Source organism: Miscanthus floridulus, chromosome 4 (genome assembly GCF_019320115.1).
Source record: "Miscanthus floridulus cultivar M001 chromosome 4, ASM1932011v1, whole genome shotgun sequence".
Classification (NCBI taxonomy): Eukaryota; Viridiplantae; Streptophyta; class Magnoliopsida; order Poales; family Poaceae; genus Miscanthus; species Miscanthus floridulus.
In genome coordinates, this window is record NC_089583.1 from 117071367 (window position 1) to 117094788 (window position 23422).

The following is a 23422-nucleotide window of genomic DNA, read 5'->3' on the forward strand; positions in this document are numbered from 1 at the left end:
CACTCCACACATTCTAACCTAAATGTATATGGTGTATTTTGATGCAGGGTTTTCTGAAAACATTTCCTTTAAAAAGGGTTTTGAGGAAAATAAATAGTCAATGTTTTAATTTGTTGCAAAGTTTTAAAAGTTCTAATTTTTAGTGGTTTTTAACATGATGCAAAAACACGGGTGTTACCCAACTATATTAGCTTAATTAATCTATGCCTAAATTGTAATTATTAGAATAAATTCAATTCAAGGATCAAATGGGCAATAAAAATATGTGTGCTCTTTTAGTGCAGTGGTGCGCTAGGTTTAATTTGTTTCTAGCTTCGCCACCCCTGGTTCGAGGTAGGGCACCACGAAAAATTTTCATAAAAAATTATATATAAAAAGTTTCAAATATTTAATAAGATATATAGATTAAATAATTCCATTTATATATAATTTTATATATGTACTGTAAGAATGAGCATATACAGTTGGACTCTAAAAAAAATTGTATACACCATGTTACTTAATCATATGCATGCAAGAAACACCATGATTTAACGTGGCATGCATGCTTGGACAGCTCATGCTCTGCATGAAGTATGTGACGATCAGCATCCATCTGATTAGATAGTTAGTTGACCTTGACCATCCAGCACTTGTCTCTGATCTCGCCGTCGGCGCTGCTCTTGATTCCGACGCGGCCCATCTTCACCATCGCCGCCTTGAACTTGGTCTCCCACAGCCCCGGCGTGAACGCGTTGGCGGACACCATGTCCGCCGTCTGGTTCGACGCCAGCAGCGCGGCGTCCGACGCGAAGAGCACCTCGTGGTTGAGCACGTTCCTGTAGTACTGGCTGTCCAGGCCGTCGGGGGTCACCGAGTCCTGCGGCACCGTGGTGTCGCCGCCGTTGCACTGCGAGGCCAGCGTGCCGGAGAGCGTGGCGTTCATGTCCGACACGTGGGGCGGGAGGCGGTCGGAGAAGGACGAGCAGCGGGAGCGGCCGACGGTGTGAGCGCCGGAGAGCGTCACCATGTCCTCGGTGTCGAGCCCCTTGGCGGCGAACATCTCCTTGAGCTTCTCGAGGCTGGCGAACGGCGGGGGCAGGTTGGCGAGGGCCTCGCTGTCGAGCGACACGCGCCCGTCGTAGCGGCCGGCCGGCATGTCGAAGTCGACCGCGTTGTTGCCGCTGAGGAAGAAAGTCGCGTCGCGGCCGGCGAAGGCAACGATGTCCGCGCACGAGACGACGCCGGGGCAGGCGGCCTCGAGCGCCGCCTTGGCCGCGTCGATCACCTCGAAGCCGCGCAGGCTCAGGTTGGGCGCGCTGGCCCTCTCCGTCGGCTCGCTGGAGCCGGTCGTGTTCAGGAGAACAGAAGCATCGCACCCCTGGACGAAGCAGTCGTGGAAGAACAAACGAATGAGTCCTGCGCCCGTGCCACGGTTACTGTCTATGGCACTCTTCACGGCCTCCCTGACAATAGTCTCTGCTTTGGGGCATCGATACTTGTAGTAGCCGACACTAAGTCCTGAAGGAGCGTTGCTTGGGCTTAGGGAAGGAGGATAAGTGGGTGGGATTGAGATTGAACTAGATGGACTTGGGGTGGGGCTAGCCAGTGGACTCGTGATCGATGGGCTTGGGCTTAGGCTAGGAGGATGAGAGGATGGGACAGAGATTGAACTAGATGGACTTGCACTTGGAGGATAAGTTGGTGGACTTGAGATCGAGGGGCTTGGACTTGCACTTGGAGGATAAGTTGGTGGACTCGAGATTGAGGGGCTTGGACTTGCACTTGGAGGGTAAGTTGGTGGACTCAAGATCGATGGGTTTGGACTTCCACTTGGAGGATAAGTTGGTGGACTTGAGATCGATAGGCTTGGGCTTGCACTTGGAGGATAAGTTGGTGGACTCAAGGTCGATGGGTTTAGGGCTTCTGCTTGGAGGATAAGTTGGTGGACTTGAGATCGATAGGCTTGGGCTTTCACTTGGAGGATAAGTTGGTGGAATTGGACTCGGGCTAAGGGTAGGGCTTGTGCTTGGAGCGTAGGTGGTTGGGCTTGGGCTCGGTGAAGGATACGTAGCTGGGTTTGCATTTGGAGGATAAGATGGTGGAGTTGAGCTACTACTTGGAGGATATGCGGCTGGGCTTGGGCTTGGATGATAAGTAGGTGGAAGAACTGAGCTCGGTGGGCTCTGGCTTGGAGGATGTGTTGGTGGACTTGAGCTTGGAGGATAAGAGTTTGGGTTTGGGCGTGCGGGGCTCAAGCTAGGAGGACTTGTGCTGGGAGCATAACTGATCTGGCCCGCCACGGCCCCAAGGAGCGCTAGCAAGGTTACAGGGACGACGACGGCGGCGAGCTTCTGCGGCGCCATGGTTAATTGCTGTCGCTCGATCGCTCGGCTGATGGTCGTTTTTCTTTGCACTTGCACAACACAAATCGGGTGTTTTGCTCGGGATTACGCTTTGCCCTGCCGATTTATAGTCGCCCCGGCCTGCAGGAAGAAACGCGTCAGGAATGTCGCCGCGTCGTCTCGTCTCCCGGGCGGCGAGGATCTCTCCGCACGTTGCGGTGGACGTGAAATTCAAACGGCGGAGAACATGGAGGACAGGACAGGACAGGACTGGACTCGACGGGTGCACAGCAACAGCTAAGCTAGCTCAAGCGGTTGACCCTGGGTACGGTGCTTGCGTGTTTGGTGTCTACCAGTAGCAGCTACCAGCCCTCCTGTTATGTTAAGCTGGGATTGGGCGGCGCCCAATGATTGTGCGTCCGGTGATGGTTGCATTGGTCTCAGACTCAGATCGAGGTTCTGAAATTGCGGCAGGGATTAGCTAGCTAGCTTTGCGTGTTGGGAACTGGGACCGAGTGAATGGAGTTGTTCTCTCAAAGACATGCATGCAGGAGCAGGGATGAATGATGAACAACACAGCTAATCGTTTGCATGATTTCTGCAGGTTTACTTTGACATTCGTGACTGATCAGACGTGATCGAGAAATACTCCTACCTGTACTCTGTCACCCAACTCCTGTCGGTGATATTGTGATAATATATAAACATGCATGCCATGTGATGTCGTCGGTCTTTACACCGAGGTGATTGACGCGTAGAGCGTAGCGTAGTGTATGTATATGTTTTCGTGAAGGAGTGGACAAAGTTACGCCCGATAGTCGATAGCCAATTAGGCTTTCAGAGGGCCGGGGGAAATAATTGCGGAACCTACAAATACTTTTAAGACTTCACCTAAATACAAAATCTAATTTATTTTAGAATCACACATTACAACGCAGACGTCCACAACATGCATGCACACTCACCCCTATGAACACACGTGCGTAAACCCTACCTTTATGAGCACCTCCAAATGACTGCGCCGGCAGATCTTGAGATTCACGAAGTTCTAATATGAACACTGCGTCTCAGTTAAAACTGATCTCGATAAAAATCCATAACTCTGATTGTTATCAAATATTGTCAGAATAAATTAGATAAAATTTGTGAATGGGTAAAGTGTATGGCCATCCCTTAAACTTGTGTGGTTGTGTCATGCTTGTCCTCGTACTCATGAAATTTGTCATTTTGGTCTTTAAACTTGTCGAGATGTGTCATGACGGCCCTCGTACTCTCAAAGTGCATCATTTTAGCAACAAATAGCATCATTACACTACTGCAGACGGGCTCTTTGTCGAGTGCTTAGGGCACTCGGCAAAGCCCCTATTGCACTCGACAAAGACTTTGCCGAGTGCCGCACTCGACAAAGAGCAGTCGGCAAAGAACCCGTCGGCAAAGGTTTCTTTACCGAGTGCCACATATCGGGCACTCAGTAAAGCCTTTGCCGAGCGTCACGTCAGCACTCGGCAAAAAAAATCCGACGTCAACTCTGACGGCCTCTTTGCCGAGTGCCACCTCAGCGGCACTCGGCAAAGAATTTTTTCTTTTTTTTTTGAAAATTCTTTGCCGAGTGCCATCCTCTTGCACTCGGCAAAGAAATTTTTTCTTTTTAAAAAAAATATTTGCCGAGTGCCATGGCTCTGGCACTCGGCAAAGCTAGGAAATTGGGTCTCTGCTTCCCAGCTTTGCCGAGTGCCATGGTCATGGACTCACGGCACTCGGCAAGGCCCTCTTTGCCGAGTGTGGCACTCGGCAAAGAGGGGAAAATGCTATTTTTTGGTTTTTTTGCTTTTCATCAGCACAAACAAAGAAATCACATATATATCAACACACAGCACATGATATATCACATACACATCCATAACCCATCACATACACATCCACCATCCATAATACATCACATACAAATCCATTGTCCATAATCCATCACATACATTCACATCATCCATGACAATATCCATCACAATATATATACGTCTCTAGTAGTAGTCCAACGTAATGCTAAGTCTAACACAAGTCCATGCAACATGAAAAGAAATAAATAAACGGTACCTACTGCCAGCCTCCCCATCCGGAGTGTGAACTGCCACCTTGAGGAGGGCCAGTTGGCCACCCGGCCTGTGGAGAAGGGCCACCTTGAGGAGTCAGGTTCGAACCCGCCGACTGTGGCTGCACAAAGGAGAAGCGAATTCATGAGTATCTACAGGAGGGCCGCACAAGCTAAAGGAATAAACAACCATATATACTCACCGGAGTCTCTACAGAAGGAGGAGCCACAACTGGAGCGAGCAGCGACTGGGGCACGACCACACCTGGCAAGGCCTGAAGGCTCGCCATGAAGCTGAACATGTCCTGCAGCCTCTGTGTCTCGGCCGCCCTCTGGGCTTGTACAACCTCCATCTCCAGCCGATGGGCCTCCGCCTGGGCCGCCTGCTAGGCCTCCAACCTCCGCAAGTCGGCCTGCAACATTCCACCCGTAATGTTTAAACAATGCAAAGGCAAGGTAGATGTGTAGAAGCAATGAACGACGAATAAAACAGTACTAACCTGGAGTTCCGCCATCTGCTGCTGTGAGCTCTGCTGCCGAGAGCGTATGGGGAGGAAGGAGCTCGTGCTCCTTGCTTGAATCTCGGCAAGGATGGGAACAGAGGCGGAGTCGACTGTGCTGTCCGCCATCCAGTACGTGACAACGTGGTCGAATCTCGGTGATATCACATGTGGAGATGTCCTGGTTTGTGAGCATCTCGGTGATATCACATGTTGAAACTTTTTTAAAATTTTTCCATGGCATATGCATACAATATGGCGACAACTCGACAAGTTTCATGATTTTTGAAATTCGTTCGCATTTTATACAATTAAAAAACCACTCCCACGCAAGTTGGCGGCGTTGCCCCGTGAGCACGTTGATCGAAATTTCGAGACAGTTCCTGGATTTAGCCTAAATTTACACTAAGAAACAAGGATAACATTTTTTGAACAAATGTAATCCATTATTCGATGCACCTACAGTTCAAACTTACATTTTCTGGAAAACTTCAACAAAATAAAATAAACTATAGAAATATGCCAAAGGCAATGAAAATGTCCCAAATTTAAACATGTTGTTTGTGGTAGTGTACTAAAGCTTCAAAAAAAATTAGTGGCAAAAAACCAAAAAAAATATTTTGCCGAGTGCCAAACAGGGGGCACTTGGCAAAGAGGACACCGCTGGATGCCGTTAGGCCCCTACCAATCTTTGCCGAGTGTCTGCCTTTGTCGAGTGCCAGACACTCGACAAAGACAGTCTTTGTCGAGTGGCAAAGGCCTCTTTGCCGAGTGCGGCGCTCGGCAAAGCAGGTCTTTGCCAAGTGCCCGAAATTTGGCACTCAGCAAAGATTTTTGCACTCGGCAAATCACGTGTTTCCCATAGTGTTAGTTTGGTCCTTAAACTTGTCAAGGTGTCATATACGGGCTCTCTTCCTCTCAAAATGCATCATTGTGGTCTCAAAGTGTATCATTTTGGTCCTTGAACTCGTCAACGCATGTCATGCCATATCTTTGATTGACCCGTGCCCAGGCGCCAATGGTAGCATGCTAAATATGTGCTCACATGGAGCTAACATGAACTTAAATTTTATACGGCAATTTGTATGCTCCGATGACATCTAGAATTTTCTAATTGATTTTGAATTTGAGATTATTTAGATATAAAAGGGTCAAAAGTAATGTACCCAAAGTTTTAGAAAGTACTCCCTCCTCTCAAAATAAGTCTCATTCTTACTTCCTGAGAAGTCAAATGCTTTCAACTTTAACAAAATATATACGAAAAATCATTAATATTTATGGTGCATAATATTAGATCAATGGTTGAACATATTTTATAATAAGCTTATTTGGATATATAAATGTTGCTAATATTTTTTATAAATCTAGTTAAATATAATTTTTTTTGACCTACTAAGAATCCAAAGCTGACACTTAATTTAGGATGGAGGGAGTAAGGGTCAAAATAAAATTTTTAATATTGTACTGCTATCAATAATAATTGTTCGATGGGATCGTAATAATGAGGCAAACGGGATGCATAGTGTAGTGGGTTTGACTCTAGCATGAGCAAAATAGGCCTTGTCCGAGCCGCTGGGCTTGGCCCAATCTGCATATGTTACTCCATAGGGTTTGAACAGTGAGGAAGCAAGCCCACAAAAGAAAAACAGCTTCAACCTAGCTCAAAGTATTAATTCTAATTATTTTTCAACTAAAAAGAAGCTGGTGGCTCACCCAGGCATAGGTCCGGCCCAAACTTGGCCTAAACATATGTGCCCGACTTTCCCCATTAGACATTTCTGTTTAGGAATTGTCGAGTTGTGTCCATGCAGCATGTTGGTACATGTTCTCGGCGCGTGCATCCCGGGCTGATCTGAAGCGGCACCTAACAGCCCTCGATCTGACTTCCGGTTCCGGGTGTCTATAAATTGACGTGTTGTTTGTTACGTACTCATCACTCACTGCTCACTGCACTAACAGCAGCAGAAAAGATGGCTAGGCTGGGCATCCTCGCCTTGGTTGCGCTGCTCGCCGCCGCCACTGCTCAAGCGCAAGGGTCCTATGCTGCTCCTCCTGCAACGAGCCCGGCGAGCGCCCCCGTGCCGGTGCCGCCCAGCCCAAGCTCCACCACCGGCTTCTGCTCCAAAGCTGAGTTTTGGCCTCTACAAACGCTCGTGCCCTTAAGCCGAGGAAATCGTCAGGGAGGCCGTGAGGAACGCCACCAACGTCAACCCCGGCCTCGGCGCCGGCCTCATCCGCATGGCCTTTCACGACTGCTTCGTCCAGGTATATGAACCAATGCTTCCAAAATTTGGCCGTGCATGCATGCAATGCATTGCCTTGACAAGCTACCACCACGTATTTGTTGTTGCATTTTGCAGGACTGTCAGGCTGTGACGGCTCTGTGCTGCTGGACCCGACGCCGGCGAACCCGCGGCCGGAGAAGCTGGGCCCGCCAAACTCCAGCCTGCGCAGCTTCGACGTGGTGGACGCGGCCAAGGCGGCGCTCGAGAAGGCCTGCCCGGGCGTCGTCTCCTGCGCCGACGTCGTCCAGTTCGCCGCCCGTGACGCAGTCTTCTTCCTCAGCGGCTCCAAGGTCTTCTACAGCCTCAAGGGCGGACGCTTCGACGGCAGCGTCTCCTTCGAGAACGAGACGCTCAGGTTCCTGCTGCCGCCGTTCTTCAACCTCTCCCAGCTCATCCAGAGCTTCAAGGTCAAGGGCCTCAGCGTCGACGACCTCGTCGTGCTCTCCGGCGCCCACACCATAGGCCACTCCCACTGCTCCTCCTTCTCCGACCGCATCTCCACGCCGCCCTCCGACATGAACCCTCGCCTCGCCACCGTACTCAAGAAGCAGTGCCCGGCCCACCCCAACTTTACCAACGACCCCACGGTGGAGCAGGACGTCGTTTTTTTTTTGCGATCGGGTTAGACACATTTTTCATTAAGAGGAAAGAAGTTTTAATCCGTTACAGAGATACCAGACAATGCCGGCGAGAAGCTAACATCACAGCCTGCGACTGATCTAACTACCCAATTCCTTTTCGATATTACATTAGGATGTAATTTTGCGACCAAATATTATGACCTAATAAGGATAACGCCTAGACGGCGCGAATGGCCCTAGAGGCCCACTGCTTCCTGCCTGGAAACAGAACCTGCATGGCCTCCCGTGTTGACGACGATAGCGGCAGCTTGAAGGCTGTCTGGAACTCCTGAAACGAAGTGTCGTCAGGGAGTGTGTCTCCACCTCAACGCCTAGGCGCTTCATCATCACCTTCCTTGCTTGCGCCTCAAGCTTTTGCTCCCTGTACTTGCTCTTCGCAGCTAGGCGAGCGCTCCGTTTGGGGACGAGCTCATCATCCTCAATTGCCCGTGCCCTTGCTGACTTGGTGACCGGCAAGCGTGGCGGCGATGAGAGGACGGGCTGCGACAGTGGCTTCCTGAAGGTGGAGATAAAGTCATCAACGGGCATCGGTTGCAGCGGAGGCACCGGAGTGCGGATAGCTACATCGTCGACGAACTCAGGGCAGTCGACGGGCTGAGGCGAAGTATCCAAGACTGCATCACCCCCGAGCTCGGAGGCCTCGACAGTTTGAGGCGTGGACAAGGGTGCCCTAGCCTGCTCAGGTCCGGCGATCTCAACAGATAAAACCGGAGACTCCTCCCCCAACTCCAATGCCATGAGGTGTGGCCTGAGAGAGTTTTGGCCGGATCTGCAGTCATCAGGGCCCGAGAGGCATAGGTCCACCGCCAGGGCCGTCTCTGAAATCTATGGGCCAGCCTGGTCCCTATTAAACGAGCATCCGAAAAGGAAGTCAAGGCCATCGCAAGGCCCAATTGGGACACAGGTCATTCGGCCCGTCATCAGCTCGAACTCCGCCACTAGGGCAGACCCCACCATGCCAAGGTGACGAGTGCGGGACACTCGCCCGGTGCGCGGATCGATGTCGATGGAGAGAGACTGTGCGCCACTGTCGCTGATAACTTTCCGCGGCGTGCACAACGATGCCTCACTAAGCATCGAGTCGATCGTTGCCCATTTGATAGGAGAGGGCGAGCCAGGGCGCCTGAGCACGAAGTCAAACTAGTTGTCCATGAACGGTTCGACACACGTCGCTCGTGTGGCGGAAACCGCGGTGACGCATCCACAGCAGGGCATGGCACCGCGCGGTGATACGACTAGGCACATCAAGTCCCTGACCATGATGGTCTGCCATGACTCCTGTGTATGGAAGGTTGGCTCGTCTGCTTCGGTGAACTGGGTGGTCCATGGACGTGACGATGCCGGCAGCGCCTCAACCCGCTTGAGCAGGGAGCGCGAGATGCGACGTAGGCGCTTGGGTAGAACAGGATCACCAGCAACATTCACATCACCGCTGGTGGCATCCAGGTTCGCACTGGCCTACGGCACAGGGCCTGATGTCTCCGCAGCCAAGACATTGACCTGAGGCTTCGGAGTAGGACGCTCGCACACTGGTGGCACAGACGGCTCCCTGCCGGTGGAGACAGAGCACATAGAGGCAGTGTCCACCGGTGACCAGTGATCGGGCAAAAGCTAACACCGACGACCACCCTAAAGCGACCGAGGGGCACGCCTAGGGGAGCAACCATGCTTGCCTACCTAGTGACTGACAACCAGTGCCTAGGGGCAGTCGCGCGTTTGGTGGCCGACATCCTTGCAGGTGAAGCACTTGGATTGGAATGTGTAGTCGGCTCGCACGTGGTCGCCGGCAAGGCAGTTGAAACACTTGCCGATCTGGTACGATGGCACCAGTCGACGCGGTGCCTCGGCACGCCGCCAACGCCTCCTGTTGTGCACTTGCCTGAAGCCATCCTCATTCGGCTGGACCGACATGCGCACCGGGTGGACGACGATAGATGCCAGCCGGTGAGGGCGGTACATCGACGGCAGCCGCACGCTCAGTTGATGCCCTCGACATGGACGTGGACGACGGCGCCGGTGCCGGTGCCGACAGCAGAATGGCCTTACATCATCCAAACGATGGAGGCACGTCGGAGTCGTCAAGCGATGCCTTCGAGTCGGTGAAGCACAGTCTCTCCTCCGACTCCCCCCCGATGAAGTGGCGAAGGGCTCCACGTCGGGGTCGAGTGAGCTCAAACGAAGGACAAAGCTAGCACGAGCTGCCGTCGCAAGCGGAGGTAGCTATAGCAGATTAGGACTCCTAGCACTCCGAGCAACCTCCTCCTCCTCAACTTCGTCTGCCTAGGAACGACATGAGCAGAAGCCATCAACCCCATGCTTGCTGCCCGCAACAAGGACATGGCGCGGTATATCAGGTCCTAGGGAGCGCGGATCTGGGTTTGATAGGATGGGATCTAGGCTGGGTTGGTAGATCGGTGAGGAAGGAGGCGTGGCTATGCCAGCGTCGCCGGGTGGAGGGGACGGGTCCGGTGGGTGTCCCTCCCCCAGCTTGCGGCAGTGGAGCGGTAGGATGTGAGGCCACGGTGAAAGCTCTAGTTTGGTTTTGGTGAATTGATGAAACCCTAAGTGCTAACCTAGTTTTATCAAGTGATCATGAGATAGGTAGCACACTCCAAGTTGCGAAGCAAACAAAGATCATAGCATGATGAAGATGATGCCATGGTGATGATCAAGTGCTTGGACTTGGAAAGAAGAAAGAGAAAAACAAAAAGCTCAAGGCAAAGGTATAAACCATAGGAGCTATTTTGTTTTAGTGATCAAAACACTTAGAGTGTGTGATCACATTTAGGTTTGATAGCCATACTATTAAGAGGGGTGAAACTCATATCGGAATGCGGTTATCAAAGTGCCACTAGATGCTCTAACTCATTGCATATGCATTTAGGATCTAGTGGAGAACTAACACCCTTGAAAATGTTTGTGAAAATATGCTAACACATGTGCACAAGGTGATACACTTGGTGGTTGGCATATTTGAGCAAGGGTGAAGAAGTTAGAGGTAAAATGGAGTTGGTCGCAAAGATGCTGGCGTCGGTCAACTGATCGGACGCTGGGTCGCTCAACGACCAGACGCTAAAGGGCTACATCCGGTTGTGTTGTCGGTCAGTACAGTAAGAAGTCATAGTGTGACCGGACGCTGGTAGGGTCCAGTCGAGCATAACCGGATGCGTCCGGTTGGCAAAAATCAATTTTGGAACCTTACTGTAAACGACCGGACGCTGGGTGTTCAGCGTCCGATCAACTCAGGCATAGTGTCCGGTCAAGATAGATGACCATTGAAGTCGGGACACATGGCTGACTATGAGCGACCGGACACTGGGGGCTCAGCGTCCGGTCAACTGGTCGGAGCGTCCGGTCAGCCCGCGTTATGCCCAGTGAAGGGGTATAACGGCTCTATTTTGTGTGGGCTTCTATTTAAGCCCCATAGCCGGCTGTAGCTCATAACTTTGGCCATTTTCATTGACATAGCAACCTTGTGAGCTTAGTCAAAGCCCTCCCACTCATCTCCATCATTGATTCATCATCTTTGTGAGATTGGGAGTGAATCCAAGTGCATTGCTTGAGTGTTTGCATCTAGAGGCACTTGGTGTTCGTGTTTCGCTATGGATTTCGCTTGTTACTCTTGGTGGTTGCTGCCACCTAGATGGCTTAGAGCAGCGAGGATTGTTGAGCGGAGGGTGGTGATTGTCTCTGGCTCCGATCGTGGTGATTGTGAGGGGTTCTTGACCTTTCCCCGACAGAGAGCCAAAAGGTACTCTAGTGGATTGCTCGTGGCTTATGTGATTCTCATCTTGTGTTGGTTGTGCGGCACCCTATTGAGGGTTTGGCGTGTGAAGCCAATTAGCGCGTGAACCTCCAAGTGAGTGAATCGCCACAACGAGGAGTAGCTTGCCGATAAGCAAGTGAACCTCGGTGTGGGGGTATTAACCCCTATACCCTTATGGCTAGGCTTGGGCTGGCCTGGATTAGGGGGTCCGGTCCACTGGAAGATGACGCGCGGCCTGACCAACTTGTTCGGAGTCCCACGCAAGGAGTCAAGGCAGATTTGGAGATCAAGCAAGATCCTGGTCGATTAGAATAGGAATCCTTATCTGGCCACCTATGGCAATTGTAACTGGCTAGGATTAGTTTCCAGATCTGTAACCCTACCCCCCGGACTATATAAGGTGGGTAGGGGGCCCCTCTAAAAAAGATCTCTCATTGACATACAACAATACAATCAGACGTAGGACGTAGGTATTATGCCTTCTTGGCGGCCGAACCTGGATAAAACCTCGTGTATGTCTTGCGTCACCGTCTTGTTTGTGGCTTGCGCATCTGTCTGTCGACAATCTACTACCTTGGGCATACCCCTAGGTAGACTGCCGACCATATTTCATCGACAATGGCGTGCCAGGTAGGGGGTGTGCATACTGCTCTCCAAGCAAACAAGATGGTCGTCATCCCCGGCTCCGTGGCTACACCGAACGGCCTCACGTTCATCGTCGGCCAGATCACCTAGACCAACGGCTCCGACGACTTCATCGCCATGACCACGGAGGAGGCGCGGATTCAATCTGCGTCGACCGCTGCTTCACCCGCATCGGCTACGGCTCCGACCATGGTGGATACAGCTCCGACCACAGTACATCTGGCTCTAACCATGCCCGCATCATCTTCAGCCACGCCAACAACCTGTTGTCCGTTTCCCTGCTACAAAGGGAAGCAGATCGACAACACCGACCTGCTAAACTCCATCGATCGGGTCGACACCAAACTCGCTGAAACCCTAGCTCTAGTAAGTTTAATTCAAAGTCAACCTAATGAGCAGGTAACCGCTCCCCACAATAGATCTACCCGACCAGCTTGGGCCAGTCATCCTACATGACTTGGTACAGATCTCGTGGTCATATCTACTCCTGAAGGGCGCTCCGCTCGTCGCCGGCCAGCCTCCGCGACGGGTCTCTAGCTCTCCGAGTATGAAGCCTTGACGGAGAACTACTAGGTCCAGCCCTATGGCCTACGAAACGCTACCTCCAACTATGCGTATAATATACAACGCCGCTCGGATTTGTGTTTTATACATCGACCTCGGCCGAAGCCACGCAACTTCGTCAACATGATCCAGATTGAGGATTATCAAGAAGGATCCGTCCACATAGTCCAAGAGGGTGACTCCAACTCCTCATCTAGCATCGCATCTAATGCCTCCGTCCACACCGAGCTCCAGCATCACGATGATGAAGGCGTCGAATACGATCTGGATATCCCAGACCACGCCCTAGGGTTCCCACAATTCCCATCTTTCCCACCAAGGCAAGGGGATTTGATCAATGTTGTCACTAATGACGAACCACCAGCAGTCGGTGAAATAGAACAAGAAAGGATTGCACGCGAAGCACGCAATATTGATCGGTTTAATCGCTAACAAATCAAAGCCAAAGCAGAAGAGGAGGCACGACGCATAAGGGTCCAGCCACGCGACCTCAACAATGCCTTCGACAGGGTGAGGGACAAACAGGTCTTCAGGACTCCAAGTGCCAATGTAGCCGTTGCTATGGCGATAATGCAATGGCTACCCAATACCCCAGAAACCCAGTCAGTTCACGATGATATACAAGCTTATCTGATGGCTGCTATGGCCTAGACCGCAGAGATTGTAAATCAAGCCCAGGCTCCATCCATCTCAGTCGAGTCAAGTCACAGCCGCCAGTACTCAAGTCGCTCACAGCCACCCAACCAACGTGACTCACGCAACAACGACCCATCAGACAACCGTCAAGGCGGAAACGATGGCCATGATGGTGGTCGGGATGACAACCGCACGACGTTCGAGACGACAACCGCCGAGACAACCACGATAATCGCCGCGATAACCACGGTCATAGGGCTAATCTAGATGGCAACCGAGATCGCTGCGATGGCAATAACGATCTCTGCCATTACCTCGGAGGACGTGATCTACGCGATCGCATCAACCAGAGAGCCAACGATTGTGCATCCCACAAAAGCTATCGCCGTATGGAATATGATACTTCCCACGTCCCGCCAGGTTTGAAGCAGTTTACTCCGCACCTTCGCCAAGTCATATGGCCCAAGAACTTCAAGCTCGAAAAACTTTAGAAGTACGACAGTAAGGAGAACCCCGAATTATGGGTCATGCTCTACGAAACTACATGCAGATCAGCCATGGCTGACGAGCACATCATGTCTAACTACTTCCCAGTCGTTGTTAGCCATGCAGGTCATCAATGGCTGGTCATCTTGCTGGTGAACTACTTTGATTCTTGGCAAGAGCTCAAGCAAGCCTTCATCGACAACTTCATTGCTACTTACGAGCAACCCGGCAACAAATATGATCTGCAGTGGATCCGAGATTGGAAGGATGAGCCACTACGAGACTACATCCGGCGTTTCTCGGAGATACGCATCAAGGTCCCGTCAATCCCTGACAACGAGGCAATCAAGGCTTTCATCACTGGCCTATGCTTCCACGACGCCCTAAGGGATAAGCTCCTCCGCAAGAGACCTAAATCAGTGACAGCGCTCCTAGCCACTGCTAAAAAATATGCGGACACCAACGACCCTAAAAAGATAATTATCAAAGAAGCAGCAAGGGTTCCACGCTCCGACCACCCCCCACACCACGACGACTACCGCGGCAACTGTGGTCAGAATGATAATTTTGATCGCTGCAACCAGCGCAACGACTCCCGCGATCACCGCGACCAACGTAATCAGCGGTGTAACCACCATGATGATTACAGGGGCAAGCATGCTCGGGAAGACAACGGCGAGGTCAACACCGTTAAGAAAGGTGGCGGACATCATAACTATGAAGAAGACTATGCCAAAGCATTAAAAGGGCCCTGCCAGCTCCATCCCAAGTCAAACCACACAGTGGAGAATTGCCGCATTCTCAAGTCTATCTACACACGTCAACAGGCTCCGAATATGTCTAACAAGCCTAACGACGTAGGGGAATAGCGCAACAAGGATAACGACGATGAAGACATAGATCCCCATCACAAGTACGTTAAGCCAACCGATCACGTGCACACCATCATTGGAGGCAAAGTGTCCATCGAGACCAAACGAGAATGCAAGCTGCTCGCCCATGCTTGCTTGAACGTGGCCAACATCGACAACCTCATCGGCGATCCACGGCTCCCTCCTTGGTCTCACCATGAGATCTCCTTTAGCAGAAAAGACCAATGGGCCACAATACCTGAACCAGGACGTTTTCTCCTGGTCCTCGATCCTTGTATGAACAAAGTTCAATTCTACAGAGTGCTGATTGATGACGGCAGCTCCATCGATATACTGTTCAAGAACAGTCTGCCGGCCCTGAAGATAACCCAGGCGGATCTCAAGCCATACGAGGCACAGTTCTGGGGTGTTCTCCCCGGACAGAGCTCTACACCTCTCGGGCAGATCATGCTACCTGTGTAGTTTGGGACCTCGGACCACTTCCGCATCGACTACGTCAATTTTGTGGTTGCTGACTTCGATGGCACCTACCATGCTATTCTTGGTCGACCATCGCTCACCAAGTTCATGGCCATACCTCATTACAGGTATCTGGTGCTCAAGATGCCTACCGAGAAAGGAGTTCTAACCCTCAGGGGTAACATATACGCAGCTTATACCTACGAAGACGATAGCTTTAAAATAGCAGAGGCTCACGACCTCTCTATTCGCATGGCTGAGACCATGCTCGATGCTAAGAAGACCTCGGCCGACCACCTGAAGATCCCAGAGCTCGAGGCTCCACGTAAGAACATCAAGTCCAAGGAGCACAAGGTGATCCAGCTGGTCGATGGTGATCCTAGCAAAATGGCCCTTATCAGGGCCAACCTGGATCCTAAATAGGAAGACGCGCTCGTTAGATTCTTGAGGAGCAACGTGGATGTGTTTGCATGGAAACCTGCTGACATGCCCGGTGTACCTCAGAACTTGATCGAGCACTCCTTGAATGTCAACGGCAAGGCCAAACCTATCAAGCATAAGCTACGACGGTTCGCTCATGACAAAAAGGAGGCGATTAGGGTAGAAGTTACACGGCTTTTGGTAGCCAGATTTATCAAAGAAGTGTATCATCCGGAGTGGTTAGCTAACCCGGTTCTTGTACGCAAAAAGAATAATGAATGGAGAATATGCGTTGATTACACTGATCTCAACAAACACTGCCCTAAGGACCCCTTCGGCTTACCTCGCATAGACAAGGTCATAGATTCAACTGCCGGTTGCGAGCTACTTTCCTTTCTCGATTGCTACTCTGGTTATCACCAGATCGCTCTCAAAAAGGACGACCAGATCAAGACATCTTTTATCATGCCTTTCGGCACCTACTGCTACACGACCATGTTGTTCGGGCTCAAGAACGCCGGGGCTACCTACCAACGCGCTATATAGGCCTGCCTCAAAGACAAGATAAAAGACGACCTCGTCGAGGCTTATGTTGATGATGTAGTTGTCAAAACCAAGGAAGCACATACCCTTGTTGACAACCTGGAACGCACCTTTGCAGCCCTTAACACATTCCAATGGAAATTAAACCCAAAGAAGTGCATCTTTGGTGTTCCTTCTGGCATACTACTTGGCAACGTCGTCAGTCATGACGGCATACGCCCTAACCCGGAGAAAGTCAAAGCTATCTTGGACATGAAGCTGCCTAAAAAGGTGAAGGATGTTCAGAAGCTTACTGGATGTATGGCCGCTCTCAGCCATTTCATATCAAGATTAGGTGAAAAGGGATTACCGTTCTTTAAACTGCTCAAAGCATCCGAGAAGTTTGAGTGGTCGGAGGAAGCAGACGCTGCCTTCACACAAATAAAAACATACCTTACGTCACCTCTGGTACTCACTGCTCCTAGAGAAGACAAAACACTCCTACTTTACATTACAGCGACTAATCGAGTGGTCTCCACTGCCATGGTGGTCGAGTGCGACGAGCCCAGCCACATCTACAAGGTACAGCGACCAATCTATTTCATCAGTGAGGTACTCAATGAATCCAAGACCAGGTACCCATAGATTCAGAAATTGATCTACGCCATACTGATAACATCCTGAAAGTTGAAACATTACTTTGACGGATATCGTGTGGTGGTCATGACTGAGTACCCTCTGCGAGACATCATTAGCAACAAGGATGCGAACGGGCGCATCGTCAAATGGGCAATGGAGCTATGCCCCTTCTCCTTGGAATTCTCAAGCCGTACTACAATCATGTCTCAGGCACTCGTCGATTTCATCATTGAGTGGATAGACTTAAGCACGCCTGCCTCTCAGGGGCCCAACGAGTATTGGAAGATGTACTTCGACGGCTCTCTCAACATCGATGGCGCAGGAGGAGTCATTTTCATGTCACCATCCAAGGAGCAGCTCCGGTACGTCCTCAGGATTTATTTCCCAGCATCTAATAATGCCGCCGAGTACAAAGCATGCCTACATGGTCTGCGCATTGCGGTCGAGCTCGGTGTTAAACGTCTCTATGTCTACGGAGACTCGGCTCTAGTCATCAACCAACTCAATAAGGACTGAGACACGACCAGTGAAAAGATGGACGCATACTGCAAGTCGATTAGAAAGCTAGAAGGTAGGTTTTATGGCATCGAGTACACACACGTGGTCCAGGACAACAATCAAGCAGCAAATGCGCTGTCAAAGTTAGGATCATCCCGAGCCAAAGTCCCACATGGTGTATTCATCCAAGACCTGCTCACGCCTTCCATCGAAGAGGAAGATCCCACGGTCGACAAGCCTCTAGACAAGCAATTGATGGCTATGGTTCCGTCGTCGAGCACCACCGAGCCACCTCCGACCACTCATGAGCCCGACTAGAGAGTACCTTTCATCAAGTACCTGACAGATGGCAGTGGTCACACTGATCAGACAGAAAACGAGCGCCTGATGCGTCGTAGTAAGCAGTATCTGCTTGTCGATGGCAAGTTATGGCGCAAGAATGCAAAGGAGGAAATCTTGATGAAGTGTATAACCCAAGAGGATGGTGAACATCTCCTAGACCAAATCCACTCTAGCTCCTGCAGCAACCACGTGGCCTTGAGAACACTGGTCGGCAAGGCTTTCTGAGCAGGGTTCTATTGGCCGTCAGGTGTAGTCGATGCAGAAAAGCTAGTCCGCCACTGTGAGGGTTGTCAGTTCTTCACCAAGAGAATCCACATACTAGCACATGAGATCCAGACAATATCAGCCTCTTGGCCCTTTGCATGCTGGGGACTGGATATGATCGGGCCCTTCAAACCAGCTCCTGGGAAATTTACGTGTGTCTTTGTGCTGATCGACAAATTTTCTAAGTGGATAGAGTACATGCCTCTAGTACAGGCATCCTTAGAAAAGGCTGTCACATTCCTCGACTAGGTCATCCACCGCTTCAGCATACCCAACAGCATCATTACTGATCTGGGTACTCAGTTCACCGGGAACGCTTTTTGGGACTTCTGCGATGAAAGGAGCATAGTAGTAAAATACGTCTCGGTGGCGCACCCTAGAGCTAATGGATAGGTCGAGCGGGCAAACGGTATGATTTTGGATGCATTGAAGAAGAGGATGTATAGAGAAAATGACAAAGCTCCCAGAAGATGGCTCAAAGAGTTACCAGCCGTGGTCTGGGGCCTCAGAACTCAGCCCAGTCGTAACACCGGTGTCTCACCATACTTTATGGTTTACGACGCTGAGGCAGTCCTCCTAGTAGATATAGCTTTCAGATCAGCACGGGTCGAGAATTTCGACGAAGGCAAGGTCAATGAAGTGTGGGAGCTAGAAGTGAATAGTGCAGAAGAGAAGCGGCTCGATTCTTGCGTACGTACAGCCAAATACCTTGCTATTTTGCGTAGGTACTACAACAAGAACGTTAAAGAGTGGTTCTTCATGGTCAGGGACCTGGTCCTGAAGTGGAAGACAAACCAGGCTGGTGTCCATAAACTCGCAACTTCATGGGAAGGGCCCTTCATGATCAAGGAAGTCACACGACCAACGTCTTACAGGTTAGCTCACCTAGATGGTACAGACGTACCCAATTCATGGCACATCGACAAGCTTAGGCGTTTCTATGCTTAACTACTAAGATATGTACTCCTCTCGTACTTTCGATTTAATTCAATAAAGCTATTATGATTTCTCCGACCGCTCTGATGTGTCACTTCGAATTTTATGGTTATTCTAACTTAGCCAGTCAAAACCGACCACCATTCCTTCCTAGGTTTTCGGAGCAGGCCCTATCTCTGGTTCCTCCCAACGCATGCATGGGATCCGCTCTCTACGCTACGGGTGATCGGCAGGTCCCCCCTGGTTTGACTTGTCCGCGTCTACATGTGCATAGGTCACGCACCTCACACTCCGACCACATGGCAAATTAGGGCCGTACAAACTTTTCAGGATGATGTGTCGAGTAAACTGGTACAACTAAATAGAACACTAATATGTTCTCACTTAGTTACACCAACACGAGTTTCAAGCTTAAACACGTTTTATATAAAACAAACAAGCTTATAATGATATACAGTTACGTTATTACAAGCTTGCCTGAAGAGGTACAAGTTTACAATAACACAACTACATCCTTCTTCTACAGCTCTAGCCTATCCTGTTGGCTGGTCAGGGCACGCGGCACCTGCTGCTCGCTGCTTTCGACATCCTGCTTGAGTCTTGGGGACTCTTGTACTGGTCGAGCTGAAGAGGATGGCCCCGCCGATGCCTAGCTGGTTGAGACTGTAGGCTTCGCCGGTTGGTTCACAACTGATGGCGTTTCCAGCTGACTTGTTGATGGCGTACCCTGTACAGGTGCTGTCCCACCTCCACACAGGTTAATGTCGCCAATTATCTTTGAAGATAGGTCCAGCTAGGTCATCTGAAGCTCCTTAGCCTTGTCTGGATCTACCTCCTTCGAGTACCCAGCCTCCAAGCGCTTGAGATCGATCAGGGGGTAGTGGGCATGCACCATGCTTAGCACATGTGCGCCTGTGTACTCACCTACCTCCTTCATAAACTCTTGGAACCATCCCCATACCTTTCAGCATCTCTCAACCAGTCTGAGCTACGGCGTCCTTGGCACTTCCTCTGTAAGTGCTGGGTCGATAAGGTTGAGGACGGGCAAAATGCCAGTTGCCACTTCCAGACCACTGTTGTGCTCGGGGACTGCCCAGACCACTACCGTGCTCGGGGACTGCCCAGACCACTACTGTACTCGGGGACTGCCCACACCACTAGCGTGCTCGGGGACTGCTCCGACCACTACTGTGCTCGGGGACTGCTCCGACCACTACCATGCTCGGGGACTGTTCTAAAGAATGCTCGGTGACTGCTCTCCTCGGCTACATGTGACATGTACTCACATACAGTCGAGAGGCATTTAGTTGGACCTTGCTACAATGCTTATACTTCTCCTTCCAGCAAGCTCGGGGACTACATCGGTACGATGCACCTACCAGTGCATCTCGTATTGATTGTACGATGACTGGATTCTTAACTTCAGTGGAAATTCTTTTTAGACCCTGGCACCATGTGCCTACGTCACCTACTACCAGGCTCAGAGACTAAGTGGGCACACTTCACCTTGCGGTGAATGTGTTTTATCGACCCCTACGCTTTGACTGATTGCCAGGATTACTACTGTCCAAGGGTCACTTACATTTCTTATCAGAAATACAAGTGGGCACACTTGATAAGGAAAGAAATCTTTTTCTTTTTTCTTTAAGAGCACCATGCATTCTTCGGACAACCGAAATCTTCAGCTATAATCGTGGTCTATTGCTCTCAATTTTGATCAGAATGCTGCCGCATTTGATTGGTCAATGTTTCAATTAGTTGAAGATGACATGAAGACGGATTGCATTAGTCGAAGGAAATCCAATGGCGTGTCGCAGCATAATACATGGTGCTCGGGGACTAGCTGTGGGGGTATTAACCCCTATACCCTTACGGCTAGGCTTGGGCCGGCCCGGATCAGGGGGTCTGGTCCACTGGAAGACGACGCGTGGCTCGACTAACTTGTTCGGAGTCTCGCACAAGGTGTCAAGGCAGATTTGGAGATCAAGCAAGATCCTAGTCGGTTAGAATAGGAATCCTTGTCCGGCCACCTATGGCAATTGTAACTGGCTAGGATTAGTTTCTAGATCTGTAACCCTGCCCCCCGGACTATATAAGGTGGGTAGGGGACCCCTCTAAAAAGATCTCTCATTGACATACAGCAATACAATCAGATGCTGGACGTAGGTATTACGCCTTCTTGGCGGCCGAACCTGGATAAAACCTCATGTCTGTCTTGCGTCACCATCTTGTTTGTGGCTTGCGCATCTGTCTGCCGACAATCTACTACCTTGGGCATACCCCTAGGTAGATTGCCGACCATATTTCGTCGGTAAAAAATCATTGTGTTCATCATTGATTCCGAGATGATTGGTCTTCATTGTTATTCATCCTTGTGATTGATTGGTTCCTTCATCTACGAGGCGGTATAATCTTCTTGATCACTCTCTTTACATTACCGCAAACTAGTTGTCAAGCTCTTTAGTGTAGCTAGTTGTGAGAGCTTGCTTGCTTGGTTGGTGTGGCTCTTTAGTTAGCCTTTGAGAGCACACTAACATAGGGTAGTGTCATAGCTTTTGTGTGGATAGACTCTATCTAAACTAGAATTGTGGTAGGTGGCTTGCATTTTGAGTAGGCTAGCGCAACACTTGCTTTGCCTCATAATTGTCTAACCATTTTGTTAAGTGTTGTTCTAGAAATTTTATTAGGCTATTCACCCCCTCTAGCCATTAGGACCTTTCACACGGCGAACGGCTTGGCTAGCAAAGTAACAACAAACAACGATGACTCGACCAGCAGAGCAGGACCAAGCGACGATGGCCCGGCCGGCTGGCTGCCCATCAAAGGGGCAGCTCCATCCCAACCACAGCCTCGTCCAAGGGAAGAAAACCCATCAAATGATAGATCAACAAGAGGTAGGAGCGGATCTGTAGTTGGAAGAAGGATTTTGGTTGGATCTAGGGAGGATTGTGGTGGATTTCGGTGATTTTTTAGAGACGGTGATCGAGCGCCCGTGGGGAATGGGTGGAGCGCCAACGGCTCCATCCTGCTAGGCTAGTGCGGGGTGCAGGACATCATCACTCTCAACACATTGGACAACCAGTACTACAAGAACACATTAAATCACAAGGTGCTATTCATCTCAGACGTGGCCCTTCTCATCTCGATGGAGATGGCAAAGAAGGTGATCGAGAACGCTTTCATCCATGGAAGGTGGGAGAGGAAATTCACCAAGGCGATGGTGAAGATTTCGCTCCTCGACATCAAGACTGTCGCCAACAGGGAGATCTGGAAGAACTGCCACGTCGTCAACTAGCGTTAGATTTGTTTCATCGTCATAAGTACAAGTGCTTTGTTTGATTTGATTCTTCATTGCATCCAGATATCTGGTTGGTTTTTTGGTATTGAGTTGGCATAAGATATGATATGCTCGATTAGAGATCAAATGATTCAATAAATTAATTAAGTTCCTAGTTCTTTTTTGGCTGAACCTCAATGCTCCATTTTTTAGACTGAATTGTGATCAATGGGCTGATTTTACAAATAATGCATACTAATGACACATGATACATGTGGTAAACCTCAGAGGAAGTGTCAATTGCGTATACATGCCTATGGCAGTAATAATATAGTAGCCCACTCTTTTCTTTTGAACGGTAATGGCAAGTGTTCTGCCTTTTCATTGGATCAGAGTAAGGAAAAGAGTGCAACTACAAAGCCTCGGAAAAGTTGCTATGATCTGTGAGCTATAGAAAAGTTGTTTTTTTACAACGACACTTAAAAGAGTATCCCATATCTGATATATATTGAGGAAAACAACCTGGATAATAAGACATAAAATGACCTCTAAAAAATAAGAGTACATAATAAAAACAAATTGGTCTTCTTCTTCCTACAATCATCCGCCGCTTGTCGGAGCTCGAAAATCGTACTAAATAGATGGTAAAGAAATGGAACACTTGCAAACATCCTCGCTAAATATGGCTTTGAAGACCGCAAAAGCCACTCACTACTGACAACGAGATCTACTACCCATTGAATGAATATTGGTTGGAGGAACCTCCAAGGAACACAGGCTTGCAATTCTTCACCATCAGATTGTTGAAAATACCAAACCTTGCTGATCGAAAGAAGATGTCGAGATCATCCCATCGAAAGTCAGCCAACTGCTTCCTAAGATAAACATACCAATTGCCAAGATCTGAAGAGCAACAGATTTGACAAAAACTATGCTCTCACTAGCCCTTCACCAATGCTAGATTGAACGTCATTGAGGTAGAGAGAGGCATGAGAGATCTTATTCTAAAGCATCATCGTTGCCACAACCTCGTCGATGACACCAGAAACCAAATACTACAAGAAACATTGGAACAAACCTAGATCTACAAAGAGGTCGGGTCCCCACTCTAACCACCGGTGAGATCGCCGGATGGGAGAGTGAAAGGAACTTACAGTGCTTAGAGAGGGGTGAATAGGCATATCTAAAATTTCACAACATAAACTAAAGTTCAATGTCATCAATTGTCGGAAGTCCCGATAGTTTGGGCCCAGAACTTCT

General features: G+C 49.9%; 1 protein-coding gene and 1 pseudogene across 1 annotated transcript; one reads left to right on the plus strand and one right to left on the minus strand.

Annotated features, from left to right (window-relative positions):
- Nucleotides 1-607: 607 nt before the first annotated feature.
- Nucleotides 608-2345, minus strand: LOC136549173 (peroxidase 2-like). The gene is made up of 2 exons (XM_066540449.1): nt 2267-2345; nt 608-1500 (listed from the first exon to the last, which is right to left on the minus strand). Exons 1-2 carry the CDS (start codon nt 2343-2345, stop codon nt 608-610), a joined length of 972 nt encoding a protein of 323 aa, XP_066396546.1.
- Nucleotides 2346-6880: 4535 nt separating this feature from the next.
- Nucleotides 6881-22180, plus strand: LOC136550474 (peroxidase 2-like; annotated as a pseudogene).
- The last annotated feature ends 1242 nt before the right edge of the window (nt 22181-23422 follow it).